Genomic DNA, 26,101 nt, shown 5'->3' with positions numbered 1-26,101 from the left:
TAGAAAATCAGAGCCATATCCTTACTTAGTACTGCTGTTCCTTCTGTCCACTGTTATGTCTCCAATTCCAATCTGTACAGAAGGTCTACTAGGCAGGGGTTGATTCAGGAAGATTAATTCCGGATTGAGGTCCACTTCTGTAGGACTCACCATCACTTTGGCTGCAGAAAGCAAAGCTGTTTTGCCCTTATTGTAATTTTCCAGGACCTATGTAAAGTAAATTAGTAAATAATAACTTTGCTGTACTTTCATTTCTAGTCTATCCTCTACTGTTGAGTAGTGTTAAACTTCCTCTAGTCTCCTTGCCAATTACAGTAAACAACGGCATTCCAAAGTAATTTTCAACAAGATATTATGGCATATGTAGGTAAGTAAATATAAGCGCAGACCACTTTACCTTGGTCTGGTTTTACAAAAGTAATGCATTTGCATTTCTTAGAACATGAGCTAAACTGAACAATTGTGTTTATGACCAGTCCCTGATGCTCTCTGAGCTTGTTTTCTTGTAGACATTTTATTACCCAAACTAGGTAATATCATCAGTGCATTGGGTACATGTGTCTGTTTTATATAAATGTAGATGCATTCATGCATTCAACTTTGTCACATTATGTTGTATTCTTTCTGTATCTGTGAATCTTAGAATCTACATTATTTCTCCTCATCAAGACACTCAGCATAATGGGTCTAATTGTTCACTCATCATTCAATCCCAAAATCATTGAATGATTATTACCTTGTTAAGACCCTCCATTACTACATACGGCAGATGTTCATGCAGCATTGCTGGAGAAATTATCACTTCATTAAATGCCTTATTGTCTCCCCAAATGGCAAAGTAGGTAGGTTCTTCCTGATCACAGCAGCTGTAAAATATATCAGATGAGGCAGTTATTAACCATCCCTTCTAATTACTTTACCTCTTTCTGAGGCTACTGTGTGAGACAAGCAGAGTAAACACAAAGAATTCATTCAAATCCTTTGCCTTGCAACTGCAGCATTTTCCTTACATAACTTTTTAATTCAAGAATCAGGATGATTAATAAACTATTTCATTGCATAACACTGCATTTTATTGCATAAGTATATACCAATATTATACAATGTATTTCCTTAGAATAATAATAATAATAATAATAATAATAATAATAATAATAATAATAATAATAATAATAATAATAATAATAATAATAATAATAATAATAATAATAATAATTTAATTTGTATACCGCACTTCTCCCAAAGGACTCAGGGCGGTTTACAGCCAAATAAAATAACAATCAAGACACATACATTATTACTAAAAACAATAATTAAAAAACTTATTAAATTTGGCCCAAATTTTAAAATACATTCAAACCCTAAAAAACTAATTAAAATTTAAAACCCATAAAATCATCTAAAAATTAAAATTCAAGCCAGTCCTGCGTGAGAGAATAGATATGTCTTAAACATGAAACATGATTGTCAGTAGACATTAAGCATAATTGTACTGCAAAGCTAAAAAAACTAATGAAAAAGCATCAGGGACATGTCCATATTGTAGTTCTTAGCTGAACTATAATTACATCTGATTCAGAAATTCAACTTTATTTATTTATATTTATTTATAATTTAATTTCTATACCGTCCTTCTCCCGAAGGACTCAGGGCGGTTTACAGCCATATTTAAAAACACAAAATACAAACAACAAGTTTAAAACAGAATTAAAAACAAATATTTAATAGGCCGAATCAAACTAAAACGGTCACAGACTGACGTAAAACCCCTTTAAAATTGCAATTTAAAATTACGCTTAGGCCAGTCCCGCACGATGAAATAATAAAGTCTTAAGTTCATGTTTGAAGGTCCGGAGGTCGGGGAGTTGGCGCAACCCCGGAGGCAGCTCATTCCAAAGGGCTGGTGCCACCACAGAGAAGGCTCTCCCCCTGGGGGCCGCCAACCGACATTGTTTGGTCGACGGCACCCTGAGAAGGCCCACCCTGTGGGAGCGCACAGATCGTTGGGAGGCTATCGGTGGCAGAAGGCGGTCTTGTAAATAGCCCGGTCCTAAGCCATGGAGCGCTTTAAAGATAATAACCAGCACCTTGAATTGCACCCGGAAGGCTACCGGCAGCCAGTGCAGGCCGTGCAGGATAGGTGTTACGTGGGAGCAATGACGTGCTCCCTCTATCACCCGCGCAGCCGCATTCTGGACTAGCTAGAGCCTCCTGGTGCTCTTCAAGGGGAGCCCCATATAGAGAGCATTGCAATAGTCCAGGCGGGAAGTAACGAGGGCATGAGTGACCGTGCGTAAGGAGTCCCGGTCTAGGAAGGGGCACAACTGGCGAATCAGGCAAACCTGATAAAATGCTCCCCTGGCGACGGCCGTCAAATGTTCCTCTAAGGACAGCCGATCGTCCAGGAGAACGCCCAAGTTGCGCACCCTCCCCCTGGGGGTCAATACTTCACCCCCAACAGTCAGCGATGGCGTAAGCTGACTGTACCGGGACACCGGAACCCACAGCCACTCTGTCTTGGAGGGGTTGAGCTGGAGCCTGTTCCTCCCCATCCAGACCCGCACGGCTTCAAGACACCGGGCCATCACCTCGACGGCTTCGTTGGGGTGGTTCGGGGTGGAAATGTACAGCTGAGTATCATCAGCGTACAGATGGTATTCCACCCCAAAACCACGGATAACCTCACCCAGCGGCTTCATGTAGATGTTGAACAGGAGAGGCAAGAGAACCGACTCCTGTGGCACCCCACAAGTGAGGCACCTCGAGGTCGATCTCTGCCCCCCTGCCTTTGTAGCTTATCTTTCAAGTGATAAAGCAAATACCCAGCTGCTTTGTATTGTGAATAGACAGTGAATTGCCTTTTTTTCATGACTTTTAATTTTTAGTTAATTGAAATGACCAGCACCATTACCTGCAAACAATTTGGGTGGGTGTTATCTTTATCCAGCTTTACATTTTTTGGTTACATTTGGGGTGGGAGAAGATAATTATTTAATTTTGCTGTGTGTGTAGAACATGTAAAACAAAACCACAATTCCCTGGGAAGTAATAATGAAAATATATACAGCACAGTAAGCAACACTAACATTAAAAGTTCTAAGAGATATTTTGAAAAAACAGATCTATATTTTTCATCCTAAAAAAACCTCCTGATAACTTTGCTACTCATTATTCCTCCACTTACCAGCACTGTTCAACAGGATGATTATGAACCACATGGATGATGTGCCCAGGTGGGTAGAGAGGTGTGCTGGCTGACAGGGCAATAGTTAAGTCACTAGGATGAGTCCAGAGGCGGTTACTGGCTATTGAGTTCCCTTCAGGCTCTTCAGGGAGCTCAGACTTGGGTATGCATTTGGTTGCACCAACTATGATTCTCCACTATCCAAGGGGAAAAAAAGGAATGAAGGAATGGACACTGGCCATTATTAAAAGCTAGCATATGAAAGAAAACAGGAGTCATACCTTTTCTCATGGTTTTAATCTTGAAAGTTAGTGTGTGTGTGTGTGTGTGTATCAGAAGCCACAATATCTCAGCTTGACAGACTGAACATTTTTGTCCACTTAGACTTAACATCGTGTGCCTTTATTCAACTATAATATGTTAATCAATACAATAGCAAAAATCTATCAATACAGTATACTACAACTGAAACCACATTTTGTGTAATTCATATGTTCTGTTACTTTTGCATCTATATTTATTGATTTATGCCAGAGAAACTGTGCTACGGTAGTTAAAATAATGGATAAGGATTAAAGAGACCCAGGTTCAAGTCTACCCTTAATCACAGAAGTCATTAGATAATTTTGGGCCAGTCACTTTCTCTCTGTCCAATGTAACCTCAGGGTTGTTTTAAAAAATACTAGAAGAGGGGGTGTTATATAGATTCTTGTGAACTCCTAGAGAAAAAAAACAGGATATACTTCTAATAAATACATATGTACATAGCACAACAATGTGCTAAGATATGTATATATATTCTTTAAAAGGAATCTTTTAAAATCATCCTGACACTTAAGTAGGTTTAATGGTAAACTATCTTCCCAATGATGTATTAATAAAACTGAAATGCTATGCTAGGAACACATCTTTAAATAATGTGTCAGTTTGAGAATGGCTCCAGTTAAGAACTCCAATACTTTCAAAACTAGAAAAGCAACAATAGGAATTCAACAGAAAATAAATATGAAATATACTGTACATGTTTAGAGAAAATTGATACAATGTTTGTTGATTGTCAAAATGAATAATTCATACTAAAAAAACTGCAAGAAATACAGTAATTCATAGAATGAAAACATTTGAAATATCATTTTTTTCTTTCCCAGCTGCTTCCTGTTAAGTAAGTTAAGTAACTGTACTTCTGTATTACTAAGCTTCATATTCCTGTAAAGTATATAAAGTTGGCTTTGCACATGGTTACAGCTGCTAGGACACTTTATACTTCTCACTTGGAATTATACATATACCTCTTTAGAAGAATGACAGACTACATTATAGGAGTATGCGGTGTTGCACAGTTTTAAATTGTCAAATTTAAATAAACTGTAAATTTAATAAATGAATAAATAAATAAATAAAAAATGAAAGCAGTATCAACTCTGTATTTTTAAAAGTAGTCCAATAATTTAACATGAAAACAATTTATGGATTACAATTCTACAGCTGGATATGTACCATATCCAAAGTGTGGGAGTCTCTTAACAGCCAACATCAAAACCATATTGGGTACTGTTAGGAAACTGCCAGCTAGGCTGGAAGTCAAGCAGGGGCTTAGCTTTCGCGCAGCCACAAAAGGCATAAGCTTGTCTACCCCTAAGATCCGTGAAGCCTTATCAGGTTGTTTCCAGGGAAAGGCAAACAAGTCTGGGGAGATTCTTGTAATTTAGCTAGAGAACAATAAAGTTCCTTGCTTCAGCCATTTATGAGTAGTTCTGGTTGCTTGGCCCTGACAATTAGAAGACAACTACAACTGGCATAAATCCTAAACAAATAAACAAAAAAGATTAAAGAACAGATTTATAACAATTACTTTCATTTCAGATAGATTTGATTTTTTTTTTACCTTTGGTTTATTACTTCTCTGCAAAACATCAAGAAGTTGCCGGCGAAATCCTTCCAATTGTGAGAGGCCAATCCTGAATGATAAAGAGTATCAGATGCAATGATGCAGGTTTAACTATTATGAGAATCATAAATAGAAAAGCAAAGAGAGATTTAATCAGCTATAACTTACCCATGATATAATATAAGGACAAAGTATATAAACACCCTGGATTTCATTCATTATCCATAAGATTTAGATAATAAATACAGTATATTTAGATACTGTATGCCACTAATAACCAAACAAGTGTTCAAGGGCTTAGCAAATAACACTTGCTTACTATTCTAATAGTAGGAATATAAAACATACAGTTGACCAAATATATGCAGGAAGACTTAGTATGCTCTCTATGGCAGGAGTGACATTTTAAAGCTCACATTACAGGTGAACTAAGCAAGAAAATTAAACAGATCACTATTCATAATAGAAGATATAAACAGATTTCCTTTATGAGATTATGAACATATGCGTCAGTATTTTTCATTCACAGATTTCAGATGTTACGCAAGTCAATGATAGGTATTAATATTTCTGCCTTTATTGGGAAAATATTAAATGTGATTATTACTGATAGTCAGTTTAATCTTCTTTTCTATAGCCATTCCTTCCTTCCAATAGCCTGAATATTTTTGTAAGAGTCAAAAATAGCAATGGGGCATTTGCCAATATTTTGCTGGGAGAATTTGCTATACAATTTCCCCTTTGCACATTTCGACTTTACTACAACTTCCATTATAGTGAAGTTGCTTGCTCACCATCACTCATTGTCTTTAGCTGTCAACATTCCTAGTATAACTACTTGAGAATGATTGTTTCTGTGACTTAAAAAAAAATACTGTGCAAAGATTCATAACTGTGTTCTAGTTACAATGACAAGGAAACTAAAAAAATAGCAAGTAACAGTGCACTCATCTGAAATGAAATAACATTCAGGTAAGCAAGGAATGATAATATACATAAAACAATAAATTGTACACAACTATAAGATGACACAGCTCACATAATACAAAGATGCTAGACAGAAGGAAGATGACAACACTCAGAGATCAAGATAAAGTGCATAGATGGGAGATGGCACGGAAGATATAGCCAGGAGATAATTCACAGATGTAAGATGGCTCAGGAGAAGTGACCTGGGAGAAAGTACAAATGTATAAATGACAGCATAAATAACTAAGGAGGTGGTACATATTTGTGCATATTTCACCTTTTTCAGTAATAGAGACGGCTGAGAGGTTAGGAAGGGTTATGTCAATGTATATGGTACATTAAAGTACAGTATGTGTTTATGAAAAAGATACAGTAAAATAGGGTAGATAGCTGGAAAAAAATGTCAAGGAAGAAGTATAAGAACGGTTGTTAAGTGGTAAAATAAAACTGATATTAATTGGAATTGAGACAAGGCATTATAGTTTAGTTATAAATACAAAAAAAATGAAATAAAGAATTCCAAATTAACTGACTTGCCTGGGAACAAGGTCTTTGCCTAGCACAACTGCCGTCACAAATTCTTTGGAGTACTCCATAGCATCCTCGCTGTAAGAAAAGGATACAAGAAAATGATGCCAATATTTAACTAGGTTAAAAAAAAGTAAGTATAACAAGAAAGAAATCAATGCTCCACATCAAGAGGCATGGTGGCTCAGTGGCTTAGCTGAAATACTGGATATGGTCTCTGCTCCAGTGGTTTGAGTTCTAGCACCATATAGCGGGGTAAGCTCTCATCACTTGCCTCAGCTTCTGTACACCTAACAGTTGCAGTTGAGGCACCCATTTATGAGCGGTTCCAGGGACAGGAGGGAACCTAGGATGCTGCTGCAGGAAAAGCTGCTTTTTCTTTCTGGTGCTAAACCAGCTTGCCCTCCAGAGGTGCATCTTGGGAAGCACATGACCCAGAGATGGGTTCCTACCAGTTCTGCCCGGTTCTACTGAATAGGTAGTAACTGTAGAGACTAGTTCTCCGAACCAGTAGCAATGGCAGCCTGGCCACGCCCCCTGGCCACGCCCCCATCAGACGGTAATCTGACCAGAGCTGGGAAGCGGCTGGCTGGCAAAGAAGCCTCTCAGCTGCCTGGCTACATGGCGCCGAAAAGTCCTTCAGCCGGTGAGAAAGCTGCGCATGCGCAAAGTTGGCAGCAGCGACTGGAGGTCTTTTCAGACCCTGCACCAGGGGCTGGGTGGAAAAGAAGCCTCTCGGCTTTCAAGTTCAGCAGCAAGCTTGGTCCCTTCACAGGGTCGCTTTTCTCCGCACCCGAGAAAGATCAAAAGACGTGGAGCAACCTTTAAGGAGAAAGTCGGCATAGCCGCTTAGCCACTTACCTTTTCTTAGGTAAAAGAAAACAAACAACTGAAGGAAGGAGCCCCCTGAATCTGCCAGTGTTGCAGCTGCCCCCCTCCCCGCAGTTGGAGCTCCAAGCGGAAGAGGTCCTCAGCTGTTGTGAAGAAGCGGCAGCTCCAGGTGCATCACACCCGCTTTGTTCTCTTTCAGAGCAGCTTTGCAAAGCTGCTCTAAAAGAGAACGAAGAGGGCGTGGCGCACCCGGAGCTGCCGCTTCTTTGCAACAGCCGAGGACGGAAGAGTTCGCTCAGGAGCAACGCTGGGGAGGAAGGCGTCCAGGTCCTCCGCATAGCCCAAGCTCTCTGGGATGGGTAAACAAGTGTGGGGATGCAAAAGAGAGCGGACTCAGCCCCCCACATGTTGCAGCCCCCTCCCAGCCTTCACCCGTGCATCTGTGCCGTCAGCGTCTCCCGAAGTTGCTGCCGTTGGAGCTGTAACAGGGACTGGGGCAGCCCAGTAAGATGGGCGCCTGAAAATGGTGCGGAGGCTCCCCACAGATCCTCAGCTCGTCCAGGCTGCAGCTGAGTCTGCTGCCCTGAGCCGGTAGATGGAGGCTCTCCTCCCCAGCCAGATCTTTTCAGATTTGACTTGGAGGAAAGCACAGCTCATGGCTGTTACATTTCGCTGTGCTGCATTAACGAAGAAGAAGAAACAGCCAGTGGAGAGCACAGAGTTGCTCCAGTCCACGTGTTCTCCAGGTCAGTGACTGTTTCTCTCCGTTGATCTTTATGGGAAAGCATCTGGCGCAGCACAGTGAAATTTTACAGCCATGAACTGCGCTTTCCTCCAAGTCTCATCCAAAAAGCTCTGTGCAGAGAAAAGCTTCTGTTTCCCTCTGCTGGCCACAGCGCTTAGAGCAGGGGTAGTCAATTTTTTTATACCTACCGCCCACTTTTGTATCTGTTAGTAGTAAAATTTTCTAACCACCCACCAGTTCCACAGTAATGCGCCATGTATCGTTGTCTGCGCATGCCTCTCGCGCATTGCGGATTGGGTTTGGGGGGGCACCGGCTACCAGCTCTGCTTGTCTCTTACAGCTGGGTGGTGTGGGGGGAGATGCGCGAGTTATTCTGGGACGAGGCACTTTTGTTTGCGGTCACACTATAGCGCCATTTAGTTTCACTTAGGTAACGTGAACTAAACTTATGCACGGGCAATACAAATAATATATTTTCAGAAATTTAATTTGTCACAGGAAATTTTATGAAAACCTAATGAAAATGTTTTAAAATAATGCTATGAATTTTTTTTTTAAAAAGTCAATTAAATTTAAAAAAAAGGAAAGTGCTTCAGTATCGGACAAAACCCCTACCGCCCACCATGAAAGCTGCAACGTGCACTAGTGGGTGGTAGGGACCAGGTTGACTACCACTGGCTTAGAGGAAATGGACGTTGGTCTTACCTGAGACGTCCTTTCTCAGCAAGGAGGAAAACGGCAGTCAGGCATGGGTTAACTCTTGTGTCAAGCTTGTAGGACCGAGTCTTTAATTTGTTTCAAGCCCCGCCTTATCCTGTTGTCTCTCCAGTTTTTGGCGAGGAAGCTGCTCAGACTCTACATGTCTTCCTGAAATGACAAACAATTAATGTACGCCCCCCCCCATGGATAAACATCGGCCCCAGAAGGGTGGGGCTGACTGCCGTTTTCCTCCTTGCTGGGAAAGGGCGTCTCAGGGAAGACCAACGTCCATTCTCCAGACAGGTGGGAAAACCGGCAGTCAGGCATGGGACATACCAAAGCTAGGTGATTGTCCGGGAGGGTGAAGATAGGCCGATGAGTCATGGGTTGTCGTGTACACTTTGCAAAACTCGTCTACCGAAGGAGGCTTCTGCCGATGCATAGGTATCGAGTTTATAGTGTCTGATGAAAGGCGACGGTGATGACCAAGTTGCCGCCCTGCATACTTCCTCTAAGGCGCCTGGGTCGCCCAAGCTGCAGTGGAGGCACTCCTCGTGGAGTGTGCTGTGATGTTCTTTGGCGAGGAAGAGATTGCAAATCGTATGTCATGGCTATGGTGGCCCGTATCCATCTGCCAATGGTAGGTCCTGAAACTTTGGAGCCTAACGAAGAAGGTTGGAAGGAAACAAGGAGAGCTTCCGTTTCTGAAATGGAGAAGTACGATGTAAGTATATCTTTAAGGCTCTTGGACATCAACGTATGCCATTCATGTTCCTTTGATGTCTGGGTGCGGGACAGAAATTTGGGAGAATCAGTTCCTGAGAACGATGAAATAGTGAATTAACTTTTGGAACAAAGGTTGGGTCGAGGCAGAACTACCCTATCGAGGTGAAAATGCAAAGGTCTTTGCGTGTTGAGGCGCTGCCAATTCTGAAATGCGGCGAGCTGAAGTTATGGCAATAAGGAAAGTCACCTTGAAAGTCAAGAGTCGTAAAGAAGCCTCTCGGAGTGGTTCAAATGGCGCTCTCATTAATGTATTAAGAACTTTATTAAGGTTCCAGGATGGGTACCTGTGAATAGTAGGAGGATGCAGGTTAGAGGCTCCCTCAAAACAATCTGATGACTGGATCCTTTGCCAGGGACTCTGATGAGCTGAAGGTAAGCACCGAGGAAAGAGCTGCGACTTGGCGTCGGAGGGTGTTAGGAGAGAGACCTGACGTCAGGCCCTCTTGGAGGAAACCAATGATGTGAGATAGGTCAGGATTCCTAGGTGAAATGGACCTCTTTGAGCACCACATCGAAAGCTTTCCAAGTGAATTGGTATATGCGCTTCGTGGATGGTCGTCGTGCCGCCTGAATTGTCGGTACTGCGTCTGGGGGAATGTTGAGACCCGCTAAGATGTCCCGCTCAATCGCCAGACGGTGAGTTGTAACCACTGAGGTTCTGGATGGATGAGAACGCCTGACTGAGAGCAATCTGATTGTCTGGTATGCGCCAAGGTGTTGTCACTGAAAGAGCTTTGAGGTCCATAAACCAAGGTCTCCGAGGCCAATGAGGAGCCACTAGGATTAGTTCGGCCTTCTCTTCCAGGAGTTTTCTGATTACCTTGGGAATTAATGGAGCGGAGGAGCATAAAGCAGTTCCGGTGGCCATGGTGATCTTAGCGCATCGACCGCTTCCGCTCCTGGGGCGGGAACCTGGCAAAGAATCTGGGTAGTTGATGATTTGAGGAGTTGCAAATAGATCCACCTTGGGAAGACCAAATCGAAGGAAATCTTTTGAAAGAGAGCTGGATCTAGTTTCCACTCCGCTTGATCTATTTGCTGGCGACTGAGGGCATCCGCCCGAACATTTGCTGTGCCTGAAATATGGGAAGCTCGAGCGAGAGAAGGTTGAATTCGGCCCAGTGGCGAGGTCAATGTCTCTGTCATGAGGGTTCTTGAATGTGTGCCTCCCCATCTGTTTATATGGGCTTTTGCTGTTGTGTTGTCTGTGAGCACAAGAATGTCCTGACCCTTCACTAAGTCGTGGAAGTGGAGAAGGGCCTTGTGGATTGCTCTTAGTTCTAGAAGGTTTATATTGAGTTTGCGTTCCTGTGCTGACCATAAGCCTTGTGCCATATTTGGACCCAGGTGGGCTCCCCATCCTGTGAGACTGGCATCTGTCGTAAGGACAATTCTGTTGGGTTCTCTGAATCGACTGCCCTAGGACAGAGCGTATGATAGCCACCATTGGAGTGATGTCAGTGTCTTTGGTAGAAGACGAATTCTTGTTAGTGATGTGGACTGGCCTCTTCGTTGATACAGGAGCAAGGTCCATTGTAGTTCCCTGCTGTGTAAGCGAGACCAGGGTACAATTCCAAAAGTGGAAACCATCTTCACCAATAGTTGGGAAAGGGATTTCAAGGAACTGGATCGGGAATAAATGATCTGTCTGACCAGATCCTTGAGACTATTCTGGCGATCCTGGGAGAGGAATACTAATGACTGTTTGGAATCTATGATAGCTCCTAGGTGTAAGATAATGTTGGAAGGGGAGAGGTGGCTTTTGGCCCAATTTATGGAAAAACCATGTTCCTGTAGTATATGGATAGTGGTATTTAGGTCCCGATGAGCCGAGGGCTCAGATCGGGACATGATAATATCATCCAGGTAGAATTGGATACGGATGGGATGAGTGCGAATGTGACCAATTAAGGCTCCCATGACTTTGGAGAACACTCTAGGGGCTGAAGATAAACCAAGCGGAAGGGCCCTATATTGAAAATGTTGGCCATTGTAACAGAAGCGGAGGTATTTTCTATGTCCCGGGCAATAAGAACATGAAGATAAGCTTCTGTTAGGTCTATTGAAGCCATGAAATCCTCTGGGTGAATGGCTTCTAAAATAGAATGTAAGGACTGCATCTTAAATTTTCGATAAGCAATGAATTTATTTAAGTTTAAGGTCCAGAATTGCCCTCCATCCCCGAGGTTTAGCTACTACAAAAGTCTAGAGTAAAACCCTTGCCCTGATGAGACTGTGGAACCTGTTGAATAGCTTTGATATTGGAGAGATGAGTAATGGCCTCTTCCATGATAGCAGTTATGACTGTCGTGAGAAATGGGACAAGGAATAAAAACCTAGGGGAATAGAGGTGAATTCTAAAAGAGACCTTCCCTAATAGTCTGTAGAACCCAAGCATCCGAAATAGTAGATTCCCAGTGGGCGGAGAAAGGGACAGGCGTCCGCCAATGGGAGGAAGAGAGTGAATTACTTAGATCTCAGGGCCTTCCCTACCCCCACGGAAGGGCTTTCTGGAAGAAATCTTGTAAGGTGTTCTGACCTGATTGTCCTGCTGAAAGGAGCCTCTGGGTTGAAAAGGTCTGTGTTGGCGTGGCTGGTAGAAGCTGGAATCGGAACCCGAAAGGACTGATGGCGAGAATAAGGAGTTGAGCGAGCGTCAGGCGCCTGGACAATGATGGAAGAATCTTCCGCTTATCTTTTGTTTCAATCAAGAGGGGTTCAAGTGACTCCCAAACAATTTTCTCCTGAAAAGGGTGATGAGGCTAGTCTCCATTTGTTTTTGACATCTGCCTGCCAATTCTGAAGCCAAAGGAGCCTGCGTGAAGTGATAGAAGACCCTATGGCCTTGGATGCGAAGCGGCGGCATTGAGTGTGGCATCTGCCGAGTATTCCAGAGCTGCAATGATCTTGTTAAGGTCCTGGTGGGATCTTGTATCTGCTGGGTTTGTCCTTGCTTGTAACTGCTTCAACCAAATGATGGTTGCTCTGTTGAAAAAGGATGCTGAAGCAGCCGCCTTCACTGACCAAGCTGCCCCCTGATGCCCTTTTATTAGAACCTTTTCAGCCCTTTTATCTTCAGGACAAAGATATTTCTCTGGCGGTCCCGTTATGTGGGAGGTGGCAGAAAGAGACTATAGGATTGTCTACTGCGGTACCTGTAGGAGGTTGGACATTTCAGAAGTCATATTATATAAGCGTTTGTCTAGGCTGTTTGGAAAGGTCCAGAACCTGGGACTCCCCATTGTCGTTGAACCACATCTGTAAATAGTTTGGGGGACGGTACAGCGTCTGCCGTTATTGCTGGTTCAGAAAATAAAGTAGTAGAGGGATCATCCCCTTTCTCCCTACTAATTCTAGTTGTGGCCACTTCTCCCAATCGGGTGGTCATTTGGGCCTTATGTAATAGTGATTTAAAGACTTGAGGATTAAATAATCCAATGAAGGCTGGTTGTTCAAGATCTAAGCCTTCATCTTCTGGAAGGGCCTCATCCTAGGGATCTCTCCCTCTGACAAATATTCTTGATCTGAATGGTCAGGAGATACCGTCTGACCGTGTTCTGACATGATGTCTTCAGAACCTAGATGTTCCTGATGAGATCTGGCTGGAGGAGCTTGAGGCCTAGACTCCTGCTGATAACATTGCCTGAAGCTGGATCGAATTGCATCAGCAATGAGAATCCCAAACTCCGGAGGAAGCTGTAAGCCCCCCTGGCCCTGGATAGGATTGGAATGGGGCGCTGTTTGAATGGGCTCCCTGGTATTAGAATGTTGGCTTGGTCTTATATCAGTTTCTGGCATAGTCTGAAACAATGGGGCCCCATCTATATGGACTGGAGTAGATCCTGTAGTTGGTTGATCTGGTGACCAATTAGGAGGTAAAGAGGTAACAGATGCTGCCCTGTGGGGGGACTGTTCCTCCTCCCGTGAAGGAGTAGTACTCACAGTGGACTGAGGTCTGGAAGTGAGAGAGGCCTGGTGCTGGGCCTTGGAGACTGCCTTTTCTAATGCCTTATGTCTCCTGCTTTCCTCCACCGTGGGTTTGGATTTGAGTTCAGATCCCTTACTTTTGGAAGATCTGCCTGTAGGGGCTGATGTTCCCTCCCCTGGGACATCCTCAGGAACCCGGGAGGTGATATTTCTTTCTTTATTGGTCTTTTTGCTCATTTTTTAATAATCCTCAGGAATAAGCAGGCAAAAGCTTAGTAAGAATCGCTTCCCAATATGGCGACCGGCTAAAAGAACTTTAATTGCCTTCAAAATGGCGCCCGGAGTCTTTTCGCGCCAAAATTAGCCGTTCCGAGAGATCGCACCAATATAAACTGCCCCTTGTGGCCTCAGAGGCAAAGCTCAAGTAAGAGGCCCCACTCTACTTCCCCCACGATTTCACCAGCCGGTGGTATACTTGCGTGAGGAGGGTTCTGTAGCGTCAGCCAAACTGTTCTCCGCAGCTGCAGCTGAGATCGGAAAGATAAGGGCTGTAATAGATCTCTCGGTGCGCCGTTTTAGCTGCTCAGCAAAGGCTGTGAAACGCAGCTTGCAGAAAAACTCCGCCCCCTTTGCAGAGTTGGGAAGCTAAGCAAACCTCTCTGAGCCCCGGGAGGTTGCTGAGGAATGAATCTGCCAGCCGGCAAGATAATAGCTTCTGCTGCTCTCCTTTTGCCGATTGAAATCTGAATCCTTTGTAAATATTGTAATAACGCTGAAAACTTGATTAAATAAAAGCACAAAATAAAACTAAAGCTAGAGCTAACTTAGGAGCTCAGGAAGACACGTTGGTCCAGCTTGGGACCGAGTAAAAAACTGGAGAGACAACAGGATAAGGCGGGGCTTGAAACAAATTAAAGACTCGGTCCTACAAGCTTGACACAAGAGTTAACCCATGCCTGACTGCCGTTTTCCCACCTGTCTGGAGAAGCACGGCTCATGGCTGTTAAGTTTCGCTGTGCTGTGCCGAACGCTTATCACCAGAGACAGGTTGCTTGGTCAGGATCATTAAGGGTATGATAGTATCTAATTGACATGTATCTAATATATCTAATATATATCTAATCTAATTGACATGTAGCAAAAAATCCTCCTAACCTAACAGGGGAGTTTATCTAACCTTAAAACTGTAAATAAAAGCTTGAAACTATTTTGCCAAAGTTTGATGAGATCTCAGAGGTACAATCATTTCTTGTGATCTTGATGTTATCCCTCTGCTGATGCATCCTAGGAATGTATTGCCTTTTTTGGCAGCTGCAGCTCATTGCTGGCTCATACGTTAGAACTCCGTATTCTCTTATTTTTTAAATATACTGGAGATACCTACCTTAAAAGCCCACCTGGTGGAGAATAAGCAAAGCACTTTAGAGTTGGATACTGTGGACGTAGTAGAAAGGACAAAATGGCTGCTGTGCCTGCTCCTAAGGAATGGCCGACTACAATTAGGCCATAATGTTTTGTTCCTCTGCCCTACAAAACAAAAGCGTTTTAGATATTTGAAGGATTAAGGCATTTCCATCTATTTATGCAGTTATCTGCCATATCTTTTTAAACTCTCTCAAACCAGTGTAAAATGTATGTTTTAATTAGCATTGAAACAAGCATTTTTCTTAAAACACTATTTAAACATACCATTCTGATAATAACAAATTGCAATGTAACATTTAAAGAATGAAAGAGTGGGAACAAAAGAAAAAACGTGGCACTCGGACTGATATTTTTAAAATTAAATAGAAAACCAAATAAAACAAGCACATAGCTTCTTGCAATAGCCAATGAGAAACTTCCAAACATTCACAAATAAAACCTCTTAATCTTAGCAAACATAATCCATAGTCTTCTAATAAATTTGCTACAATTGCTCATATTTTTTCTTTAAAATACATAAATAAATTGATTCTAAATCTGAATTAAATCTTCTAACTTTAAATTTAAATAAATTTAATCATTACTCTGAATTAAAATGATCTTTTCAATAACTATTACTCAGCTTTATGGGGGGATGGAAATTGTTTTCAAATGATGTTTTTGAATTTTAGTGGCAAATGTTTTCTAATGGCAAATGAAAAAGGACTGTTTAGGATTGCACAAAAGCCATCTGCAGGCAATTGATCACTTTCTCATATTCCAAACAGCATAATTAGGATGAATGAGAAATCACATTGTTTGGGAGATGGATACTTGTGAAGGTTTCTTACTAACATTTTAATAAGTGATTAATACATTTTATTTTATTTTTAGCACCTGTAATACGGGACCTTTTCATCAAATTTTACTGGTTTCAATTAATTAATTTGAAAAAGTGTGTTTAATTAATGAAATTAATGTCAGTAATATTTTAAAAATCATAAATGGTTTTTAAATGAATTTTTAAATTTTTAAAAAAATCTTTCAAGGAATTGTTTTTTAGAGTAGTGTAAAATGCTGGATGTTTTTAAATTGTAGCAGTATTTCAAATACTTTGGACATAGTGTTCAATAGTTAATAGCAAAACATGGAGGTATGACTCCACTTTATGAACATATTACCGTAAAACAAAAACTTACTAAATCACGCCCAAAAGCCTGAGACAACACCATTTCCTGCTCCAGTTTCTTTTTTATATATTCAGCAGATAGCACCATCCCCTCAAAAGAAACAACAAAGAAAACATAAAATGGGAGTTTTAACGAAGTTGAGCACAGCACCAGCATTTTGAAAATTAGGCATTAATTCAAATGACCGAGGCAATGTGATTCCTTCTTCAGTAAAATGGGAAATCCAATGTTGATAAGGGATCAAAGAGACAAGTTACACTGACCACCACTTCTATAGCTTAGTAGCTCATACTAGTTAGAGTAAAGGAAATCAGATTTCTTGGACTTCCCTATAGTTTGAATCAATGGGAAAAGAACCTGGGAGATCTCTAAAGAAAACAGAGAGACTTTGATTAAATGGTTTCAGTTCCAATCCAAACCCTAGCCTGTCACAATTTTGTCACTCATTGCCACCGTGTTCATGTTTTCTACATTTTAATTTACATTTTTAAAAAATTATTCTACTATTATGATATAAAATTTGTTCAGTACTGCACACTGCCAGGTGAAGCATAGTATGATAGATAATACATTTGTGTTTAAATAAATGAAACATAAGATATTGGGAAGAACTATAGCTAAAGCATTTTCTGTCGGTAAGCAGAACAATTTAGAGACAAACTCCTATACCAGATGGAGAAGCATTCTGCCTCATCCTAACCAGGGGTGAAATGCTATCGGTTCGCTCTGGTTCAGGTGAACTGGTAGTGATAAAAACTACCGGTTCGGGCAAACCAGTAGTAAAAAAAAAAGCTACTGGTTTGGGTGAACCGGTAGTTTAAAAAAATTACTGGTTCTTCCGGAAATCCTGTTTTATAGCACCACAGCTGATTCCCCCCCCCCCAGCTGTTCTACTTACCTCCCCAAGCCTCCTTTTGGTGCATACTGTGCATGCGCACGCGCAGCACACACCAAAAGGTGGCTTGGGAAGGTAAGTAGAATATCCGGCGGAGGGGGGGGAATCAGCTTTGCAATAGGGTTTAGCTTTGCTAGAAGGCAGAAAATCCTGCTTTCTAGCAAAGCTAAATCACGCGCCACACCTGATCCCCCCTTTGCTATTCTACTTACCTTCCTAAGTCTCCTTTTTCTGTGCTGAGCGGTAGCACCTGCAGTGCGCATGCACAACAAAACAATGGCAAAACTCGGAGGATATCACCACTGCTGTACAGTATACTACTGAGACTGTCAGGGACTCCAGAGAGTTTACAACAATCTAGTACAGGGGTGTCAAACTGGGTTTCTTTGAGGGCCAGATCAGCATCATGGGCTGGCCAGGGGAGGGAGATGGGATTGACACCTCGTGCATTGCCCTGCCAGCCAAAACGGGGCACCCCTTTTCACTGGCAAGGTGCTGCAGGAGGCCATCCAGGTCAAAAATGGGGTGTGGGGGACATGCACAGCCCCCCATGCCCCGTTTTGGCTGCCAGAGGAACTGCAGGCCAATCCTTTGCTATTTCTAGGGCGGTCCCATGGGCCAGATTTAAGTACCTTGCAGGCTGCATCTGGCCTGCGGGCCTTGACTTTTATACCCCTGATTTAGAACAATTAAAAATCTACAGTTGTATAAACAAAATATTCACAGTAAGAATTGCAGTAATTTAAGATACTCAAACACAATTTTGGTAATGTTACAAGCTAAATTAAAACATAGCTATTTTCAGTAAACCATCTGAATAATCAGGAAAAAAATCCTAATCCTAATAATCGTTCTAATTATATCTGAGTTCCACCATTATCTGGGGCCAGTTCAACTAATGAGAAGCAGTTCCATATGTCTAAGATACTGGTAAAAAAACCAGCAACACCATCATTGGCCTAGGATGAAAGTGAACCCAGCAAATGTAAATGCACAATCAGTGAGATGTGGAAGTGTGATGGGATAGGATTTTGTTGTAAGGTTTATTGGCTACATTTATTTTGTTTATATGGAATATTATTGTAAACCAGTTAGGTTTATAATCCATAATATGGGCATCTACATTTGCTAGATAAAAAGGCCTCAGTGTTTTCACTTCACTTGGGACACAATACATCTCTTGGCATGAATATATTGGTTCAACAGTAAGGCCATAATGTGAAGCCATAAAAGGCTTTGTCAATTTAAATCAGTGCTATTGATTGTACCCGAAATTTGTTAACAACTAAAACAGATCTTGAAGATGTGTACAGCATGTACAGACCAATACTTGGACCATTTCATTCATGACCTTTTGAAGTTTCTGAATGCTAATCAAATTGTCTCAGCCCTATGGCACAGGCCCACCGCAGCCATGCCGATAGAGGAGGCATGCTGCAGATCTGGTCAGTCAAGGAATTCTGGTTGGCAGGGTCCAGGAAAAAAGCCTCTCTGTTGTGGCCACAGCCCTTTGGAACATCTTGTCCCCCGAGATTGGCTCCCACCTTCTTGACCTTCTGAAGACCTGGCTCTGGTTGGCTTGGTGGTGGTTGATCAGCTAATAGCAGCCCCCATTTTCCTCATGCTCCTTTCCTTCCCATCTTTTAGTTATAATCTGTATTTCATTGTAATTTTATACAGTGGTATATATATTTATGGTTTCATTTTGATACTGTATGGCTACCCAGATTTGCCTCGCAGATAAGCAGCAAACAAATTTAATAAATGAATAAATAAAATATATTGAGCCATTTATTCTCAGTGTAATTTAGGAATATTAGGAATGGTATTTAAAACTGGGAAGTTAGGTAGTTGACTTGGAAGCTGTCTGCTAATAATGGCAAGACTCAGAAAGAATGGCTGTACTCTGATATATGAACTGATAGCTGTTATAATTCAGATGGTGAATGTTAGTTTTTGCATCTATAAAATGGTAACTCTTTTTTAAAAATATAAATCCATTCTGTATCCTTCAAAAGGATTTATGTGGTGATAGCAAGGCCTTCCACAGGATAAGGAGAAGGGTTGGAGAAAGCTATAATAGAATACACTTAGCAGATGGAATCAATTATCAAGACATAGGAATGCACTGGCTGGCATAAGAATGTCAAATTCCAAAGATGGAAAAAGTAATTTAAGATTTGTGTGAGTGCATTCAGCAGATGTCACTTGAAATGGTGCTTTGTAATTGCTTATACATAATCCTTTCAGATTTACTGACTATGGAGCAGAGGTCAGCAGATCTGCAAAATCTGTATTATTTTTTAAAAGAACCTGGTTATGGGTACTGGTAACCTACTGGCATCTGCAGATTCCTGGATTTTTTTAAAAAAAAAATCTGAATGATGTTAAAATATTTGAACTTAATGAAACTCAAAGCCCTTCTACTGAAAATCCATTTTTGGAATCCCTCCCCTTGCTTTCAGCACTGTCATTCAAGATGCAGAAAAAACTTTATTGGAAGTAAAAAGTTCTTGCTGAGCCACCACAAATCATCCAGAAAAAGAAAGCACTTCCTACTTGCACCATAATACTGTCAAACATTTTATCATTTGTAAACTAGTTGTACATACGCTTGCTTTTCTTACTTCAAGCTTTTATAATTTTTGACTCAGTTTTTCTTACTTACCGTATATACTCGAGTATAAGCCGATCCGAATATAAGCCGAGGCACCTAATTTTACCACAAAAACTGGGAAAAACTATTGACTCGAGTATAAGCCGAGGGTGGGAAATGAGGCAGCTACTGGTCAATGTAAAAAATAAAGATAGAGCCAAGTAAAATAACATGAATATTTATTTGAACGAAAAACAATAAAAGTGCAAAAGGGGGAAGGAGGATTCCCAGCTTTAGAAAATTTAGAACTACGCCACCTTTGGTATGACCTGAGCATAGCTCATAAAATTATCTGCTACAATGTACTTCCTATCAATGACTACTTCAGCTTCAACCACAACAATACACGAGAACACAATAGATTCAAACTTAAAAGTGAACCTCTCCAATCTAGATTGCAGAAAATGTGACTTCAGTAACAGAGTTGTTAATGCCTGGAATGTGCTACCTGACTCTGGTCTCTTCCCAAAATCCCCAAAGCCTTAACCAAAGACTATCTAGTATTGACCTCACCCCATTCCTAAGAGGTCTGTAAGGCGTGCATAAGAGCACCAGCGTGCCTACCGTCCCTGTCCTAATGTTCCCTTTAGTTGTATTCCTTTTATGTATTCAATTCATGCTTATATTTATATAATTATTTAATATGTATTTGACAAAATAAATTGAATGAATGAATGAATAGAATAGAATAGAATAGAATTTTTATTGGCTAAGTGTGATTGGACACACAAGGAATGAATGAATGAATGAATGAATGAGTGAGTGAGTTACTTCAACAACATTGTCTCACAGAAATTGACAATACAACTGCAAGCATGAAAATGAGTCCTCCTTTAGCTTCCAAGGGACCAGGGTGCCTCTGAAGGTCAGTGCTCTAAGCACTAAGAACCCAGCACAAATCTAAGCCTGTATGCACACTAATAGTGAAAATACCCTGCACAGTGTCTCTTGGCAGAAGGTTAATTTTCATAGGCGTTGGGGTGGCTCTTTTTTTTTTTTGGCAGGGCAATAAGGATCTCTAATATCATTAAACCCAAGTGTGAGGAAAAGACAGCAGCTAAAATGTTAAGGCCAGTTGTGTGACCTTCTCCAATACAGTTGGCCTGGCTGTTTGCCAAAACTTAAAACACCCTCCATCCCCCTCCTGCTAAAGCTTCTTTCTTAAAACAATTGTGGTCTTTGCCTTTCATGTCGCTCAACCTTTCACCTGCCAGGTTCCTAGCCCTTCACCCTTGACCCACTGCTGTGTTTGCTTAGCATTGTGGCAATCGACTTTAGAAGTCTGTGTGTGTGTGTGTGTGTGTGAGAGAGAGAGAGAGAGGAGGGAGGAGGGAGTGCAAAAGGGAAGGAGGATTCCCAGCTCTAAACAAAGGAAATCCCGGAATGCCAGCCTTGGCGGTGCTCGCGTTCCTCCTCCCTTGCTCAAAAGCCCCAATAACCTTCACCAGCAAGGCAGACCCCCACGGGAAGGAAGGGGCGGGCTGACTCACCGAGCATCTGGCTGAAGAGCAGCTGCTCCAGGTCGCCCAGCACGGTGAAGCACGGAGGGAGAAGAAAGAATGAAAGAAGGGGAGGAACGGCCCCTCCTTTCTCTCTCTCTCTCTCTTCCAGCGCCACGGAACAGAAGGGGACTAGGGCGCGCACACACACGCCCAGCTTCTGAAGCACGGAGGGAGAAGAAAGAATGAAAGAAGGGAGGCGGCCTCCTTTCTCTCTCTCTCTCTCTCTTCCAGCAGGAAAACGCTCTTTCGCTTGCGGGGAGAGGAGGGAGGAGGAGGAGGTTGGCTTGCTTATTCAACCCTTCGGCTAGCCATCAGCCCTTCCCAGGAGGCGAGGAGTTTTGGGCGGCGACCTTTTGCTAAGCGGCAGCTGCTGCCCCAACACCACCAGTTGGGGCGGAGCCGGGTGAGCTGCAGTAACTCCCACCAGGCTATGCATTGGCGGGAAGCCCTGGCGGTGCAGTCCTTCTCGGCTGAGGAGGAGGTTTCCCCCTCTTCTCTCTCCCGTTGCGCCTGAACATCTGCCTAGCAACAATGGCGACAGGAGAACCTTTTTTCTACTGGTTGAGCTTGGCCAATCGCGGCTTGCTCTGAGTTGCTGCATTGTTTGTTCACCGGGCGTCTCAATTTACCAAGCGGGCGAGTTTGAGGGTCGCGGCGGGATGGCGCTGCGCTCTGCGCCGCCGCGAGAGCCACCCAAAGGCCAGAAGAAAGGTCATTCCATCGAGTAATGGGCGAAGGCTCCTTCCGGGAGGAAGGAGCGGCGGCGGCGGCGGCGGCGGCGGGGTTGCAGCCCAGCCGGGCTCGCACAGCATGGGTAAGGCGGGAGAGGAAGGAGCGGCGGCGGGGTTGCAGCCCAGCCGGGCTCGCACAGCATGGGTAAGGCGGGAGAGGAAGGAGCGGCGGCGGGGTTGCAGCCCAGCCGGGCTCGCACAGCATGGGTAAGGCGGGAGAGGAAGGAGCGGCGGCGGCGGGGTTGCAGCCCAGCCGGGCTCGCACAGCATGGGTAAGGCGGGAGAGAGAAGAGGGGGGGAAAACCCTCCCTCCCTCAGCCGAGAAGGACTGCACCGCCAGGGCTTCCCCGCCACCGCCACAGAGCGAGCCCGACTCCTCCTGCCCGAATCGCGCCGTGCGAGTGCTGATGGGGAGCTGCTGAGTCCGGCCTGAGCTTGGCGGCTGCTAGAGCGCGAGCCCCGGGGGGCTGAGGAAGGAGCGGCGGCGGCGGGGTTGCAGCCCAGCCGGGCTCGCACAGCATGGGTAAGGCGGGAGAGGAAGGAGCCTTCGCTCCATTACTCCGATGGAATGACCTTTTCTTCTGGCCTTTGGGGTGGCTCTCGCGGCGGCGAGCTCGCGCGGTCGGGGAAACCCTCCCTCCCTCAGCCGAGAAGGCTGGCGGCTCCCCTGCCCAGCCCTCTCACTGCACCACCAGGGCTTCCCCGCGCCAATGCACAGTCCGCCAAGTTTGCGCCGTCCGCCCACCAGACACGGGAATGGGGGCCGGCCTGGGGGCGACAAATCCCGCGAGACCTCGGCGGGCCCGCTCCCCGTCCCTCCCATGGGAGTCCGTTCGGTACCCCCTCCTGTGCGGGGTTCCCGAAGACGTAGACTCGAGTATAAGCCGAGGGGACATTTTTCAGCACAAAAAACGTGCTGAAAAACTCGGCTTATACTCGAGTATATACGGTAACTTATTTAATTTTTCTTACTTAATGCAGTAAGGCTTTCTCCAAAAGCAAACGGAGTAATTGATAGGTAGGTTTGATAGGTAGGTTTGCATTCAGATGATGTACAGTGACATATTTGGCATCCTGGTGTCATAAATGCTTTTATAGCAATAGCAATAGCACTTAGACTTATCTACCACTTCACAGTGCTTTACACCCCTCTCTAAGCCGTTTATAGTCAGCATATTGACTCCAACAATCTGGGCCCTCATTTTACCGACCTCGGAAGGATGGAAGGCTGAGTCAACCTTGAGCCTGGTGAGATTTGAATTGTCAAATAGCAGGCAGCCAGGAGGCAGCAGAAGTATCCTGCAATATTGCATTCTAACCACTGCACCACCGTGGCTCTAAATTCTGTTTTTACCATATTTGTTAGATATACTCACTAAATTCAACTTTTTTACGTATTTCAAAATATATGTATAGTCAAACAAAACAAATGAAACATTGATCGGCAGTATATCCTACACATTCATTTTCCATAATCCAAAATAATAAAGATATTTCTAATTATCAACATATAATAAAATATAATAAAATATTCTGCACTCCTTGGAACTTTAAAATTGTCTTTTGTCACAGAATTGCATTTCATATTCCATCAGCCTTGTGGGATTATCACCAGGTTCTGTTTCTTTAACTGCTTGTTTTTTTAGGGGAGGACACCAATTTGAATGAAAGTAACTTTCAACAGCTTTTTATACCTTTTTCAGTACCAACAGACTGCATGCTGTGGCTTTCATACAAGGGTTAAAAATAATCTTAAATTATATATTCCAAGAGAAATTTTAAAGGAATGATTTAAAATTATAGTGTATATATTAACCATTTAAAATCAAAAGCATTCTATAAATACCTTGTGTCCAAGCCATGTTCCGTGATGACCCTCCACAGGGAGGCGCTCAGCATCTCCAGTCAAATCAGTCAAAGCATCCTTTAGGGTGAGGAAAAAAGACTGTGAAATATGAGGCTTAGACATTGTTACAAATCTTATTAATGCATTTGCACTTTCTAGGATCAGAGCATGAAACAGCACATAGTGACTGAAGTAAACAGGAAAAAAATTACCTTTGGTGATAAAGTTCCTCGAATACTGATGACTACTTTCTTCTTTTCGTGATCTACAGCCACGTAGAAGGGGGTTTCATAAACCTAAAAGCAATAAATTATACTACAATATTTAGTGTTTGTACTGGTGCCTTCAAGTTAGTGCTGACTCCTTGGACAACTTCCTGCAGCTTTCTTGGCAAGGTTTTGGAAGTGATTTGCCATTGCCTTCTTCCTCGCCCAAGATTATCTAGCTATCTTTGTTCCTAAGGTGGAACTAGAACTCATGGTCTCCTGGTTTCTAGCCCAGTGCCTTAAGCAGTACACCAAACTTGTTCTTTGTATTTAGTCTTATCTAAATGGCATGCATTTTCTTCCCTAATCAACTCCTGGTAGAGAAGCAACATTTTTGAGCTAATTCCATCAGGAACTTATAATTTCACATCGGATAAGAGAATTCTGAAGTTTCCGCTCCATTATTTTGCTACATGTAGAAAAATCTCTTTATTGTCAAACAAATATTCTTGCAATGATGATATCTATTGGGGATGAGATGGGAGGGATTGTAGAACTGAAAGAAATGATGGTAGGGCTAGAGCCAAAGCCATGGGACTATTAAGGTTGTTTGAAATCCCCTTTTTTTACTTTTTGACACCTGTTTTTTCTCTCCAAGACAGTAAACCCAGAAAAGCAATCAACAACGCTTATCAGATCTGTGAAATGATGTCTCCCATAGGGTTGAAAGCTGCTTTCCTATTCCTGCCTTAGCACATTTCTCCAAAACACTTTAGCAGTCTTCTCCAGCACAAGTTATTTCTCATACAGCCCTTACCGCATCATGACATGAAGTGTACACAATGTCCACAGAAGTCATGTTTTCATCAAGGAAATGGCGTCGAATGGCAATAGCATTGCAGCCACAGCAATTATCTTCCTCAATGGTGACACCAGGTGCATAACGGGGCCGAGTAGTGCAGAGGCAACAGCAACTTTAAAAGAAAGCATAAAATCATTATAATATGGAAAGAAAAAAGCCACACTACTTCTTTTTAGACAAAATTCCACTTTAGTGTTTCATAAGAAAGTTCTAAAACTATTAGACCATTACACTGCAACTGTCCAAGATTGTCATCCTTTTCTCATTATCCTGGAAGTCAGCTTTAATGGCAAATTCTTCTAACCCTTTCAACACTTCTAGCTTGAACACATGAACAAATAAGTGCTCATCTCAGCTATTAGTAAGTTAAAGGTCAAGATTCCCTATATGTGTTTTAAAAAAAAAAGAATGAGACAAAGAATTTCTACTGCAGATAGCAAAACAAAACTTTAAGCTAATAACTTACAATGGCCTTTTAGAAATTTTATGTAGAGATTTTATATGTTATGAATATTTATTAATTTACAGCCCTCCTTTCTGCTCAGAGATGTACCTAAGATCCAAAGTAAAATGAGTAAAATTAGAAATGAAATATGATTTATATTAATTTCTAAACAATTGCCAGTAGTTAATACATAATTGACCACTGAATCATATGATGATGGTTACTAATTTGAATGACTTTATCAGATATATTCATGGAGGATGGGCTATCAAGGGCATATGATTTGAAAACCTAATGTTAGGGTTAGCATAGGAACAAGATCCTGCCAAATAGATCAGTGGTGGGAGAAGGATGTATTCGAGAGAGAAACTATGTGTGTGTGTTTGTGCGTGTGTGTGTGTGTGTATAATAAATAAGAATGAATGATCCAAGAAACACACACACCCCTCAATAAAGGAGGAATGCATGAGGAGACAGAGGAAGAAAAAAATAAATAGACATTTAAAACAATCTGAATCAATACTTACGAGCATGATCTGGCCAAGCGACAGAGTCCACAGGTAGGCTTCCTCATCAAATACATGGGCCAGCCATAAGCAGCCAAAGCAAAGAGCATATAATAGCATACTTCTTTATATCGCAGCATCTCTTGCTGAAGGGAATAAAAGAAATATTATGGCATGATGCCATAATTAGAAATAACTTTCTTTAACTTAGTTATCAAGAAATTATAATTTCTGATTAGGTTTTCATAGTCTGTTTGATCTTTCAATTAAGCTCCACGCACTGTTTGATGGAAGAAGCCTG

The 26,101-nt window shown here is 42.5% G+C and overlaps 1 protein-coding gene across 6 annotated transcripts in view; it reads right to left on the bottom strand.

Moving 5' to 3' along the window:
* Positions 1 to 26,101, bottom strand: part of DAGLA (diacylglycerol lipase alpha) — a 129,631-nt gene that overhangs the window by 18,596 nt on the left and 84,934 nt on the right. For all 6 annotated transcript variants that reach the window (XM_058155479.1, XM_058155488.1, XM_058155504.1 and 3 more), the window contains 11 exons: positions 25,822 to 25,946; positions 24,805 to 24,961; positions 23,994 to 24,077; positions 23,782 to 23,859; positions 16,161 to 16,241; positions 14,942 to 15,084; positions 6,579 to 6,647; positions 5,070 to 5,142; positions 3,185 to 3,381; positions 737 to 866; positions 26 to 207 (listed from right to left, as the gene is read on the bottom strand). In XM_058155479.1, the coding sequence (XP_058011462.1) occupies positions 26 to 207; positions 737 to 866; positions 3,185 to 3,381; positions 5,070 to 5,142; positions 6,579 to 6,647; positions 14,942 to 15,084; positions 16,161 to 16,241; positions 23,782 to 23,859; positions 23,994 to 24,077; positions 24,805 to 24,961; positions 25,822 to 25,946 (1,319 nt within the window). The remainder of the gene's footprint in view (positions 1 to 25; positions 208 to 736; positions 867 to 3,184; positions 3,382 to 5,069; positions 5,143 to 6,578; positions 6,648 to 14,941; positions 15,085 to 16,160; positions 16,242 to 23,781; positions 23,860 to 23,993; positions 24,078 to 24,804; positions 24,962 to 25,821; positions 25,947 to 26,101) is intronic.

Source organism: Ahaetulla prasina, chromosome 1 (genome assembly GCF_028640845.1).
Source record: "Ahaetulla prasina isolate Xishuangbanna chromosome 1, ASM2864084v1, whole genome shotgun sequence".
Classification (NCBI taxonomy): Eukaryota; Metazoa; Chordata; class Lepidosauria; order Squamata; family Colubridae; genus Ahaetulla; species Ahaetulla prasina.
Note: the sequence above shows the minus strand (reverse complement) of the source record. Positions and strands in the feature narration are given on the sequence as shown.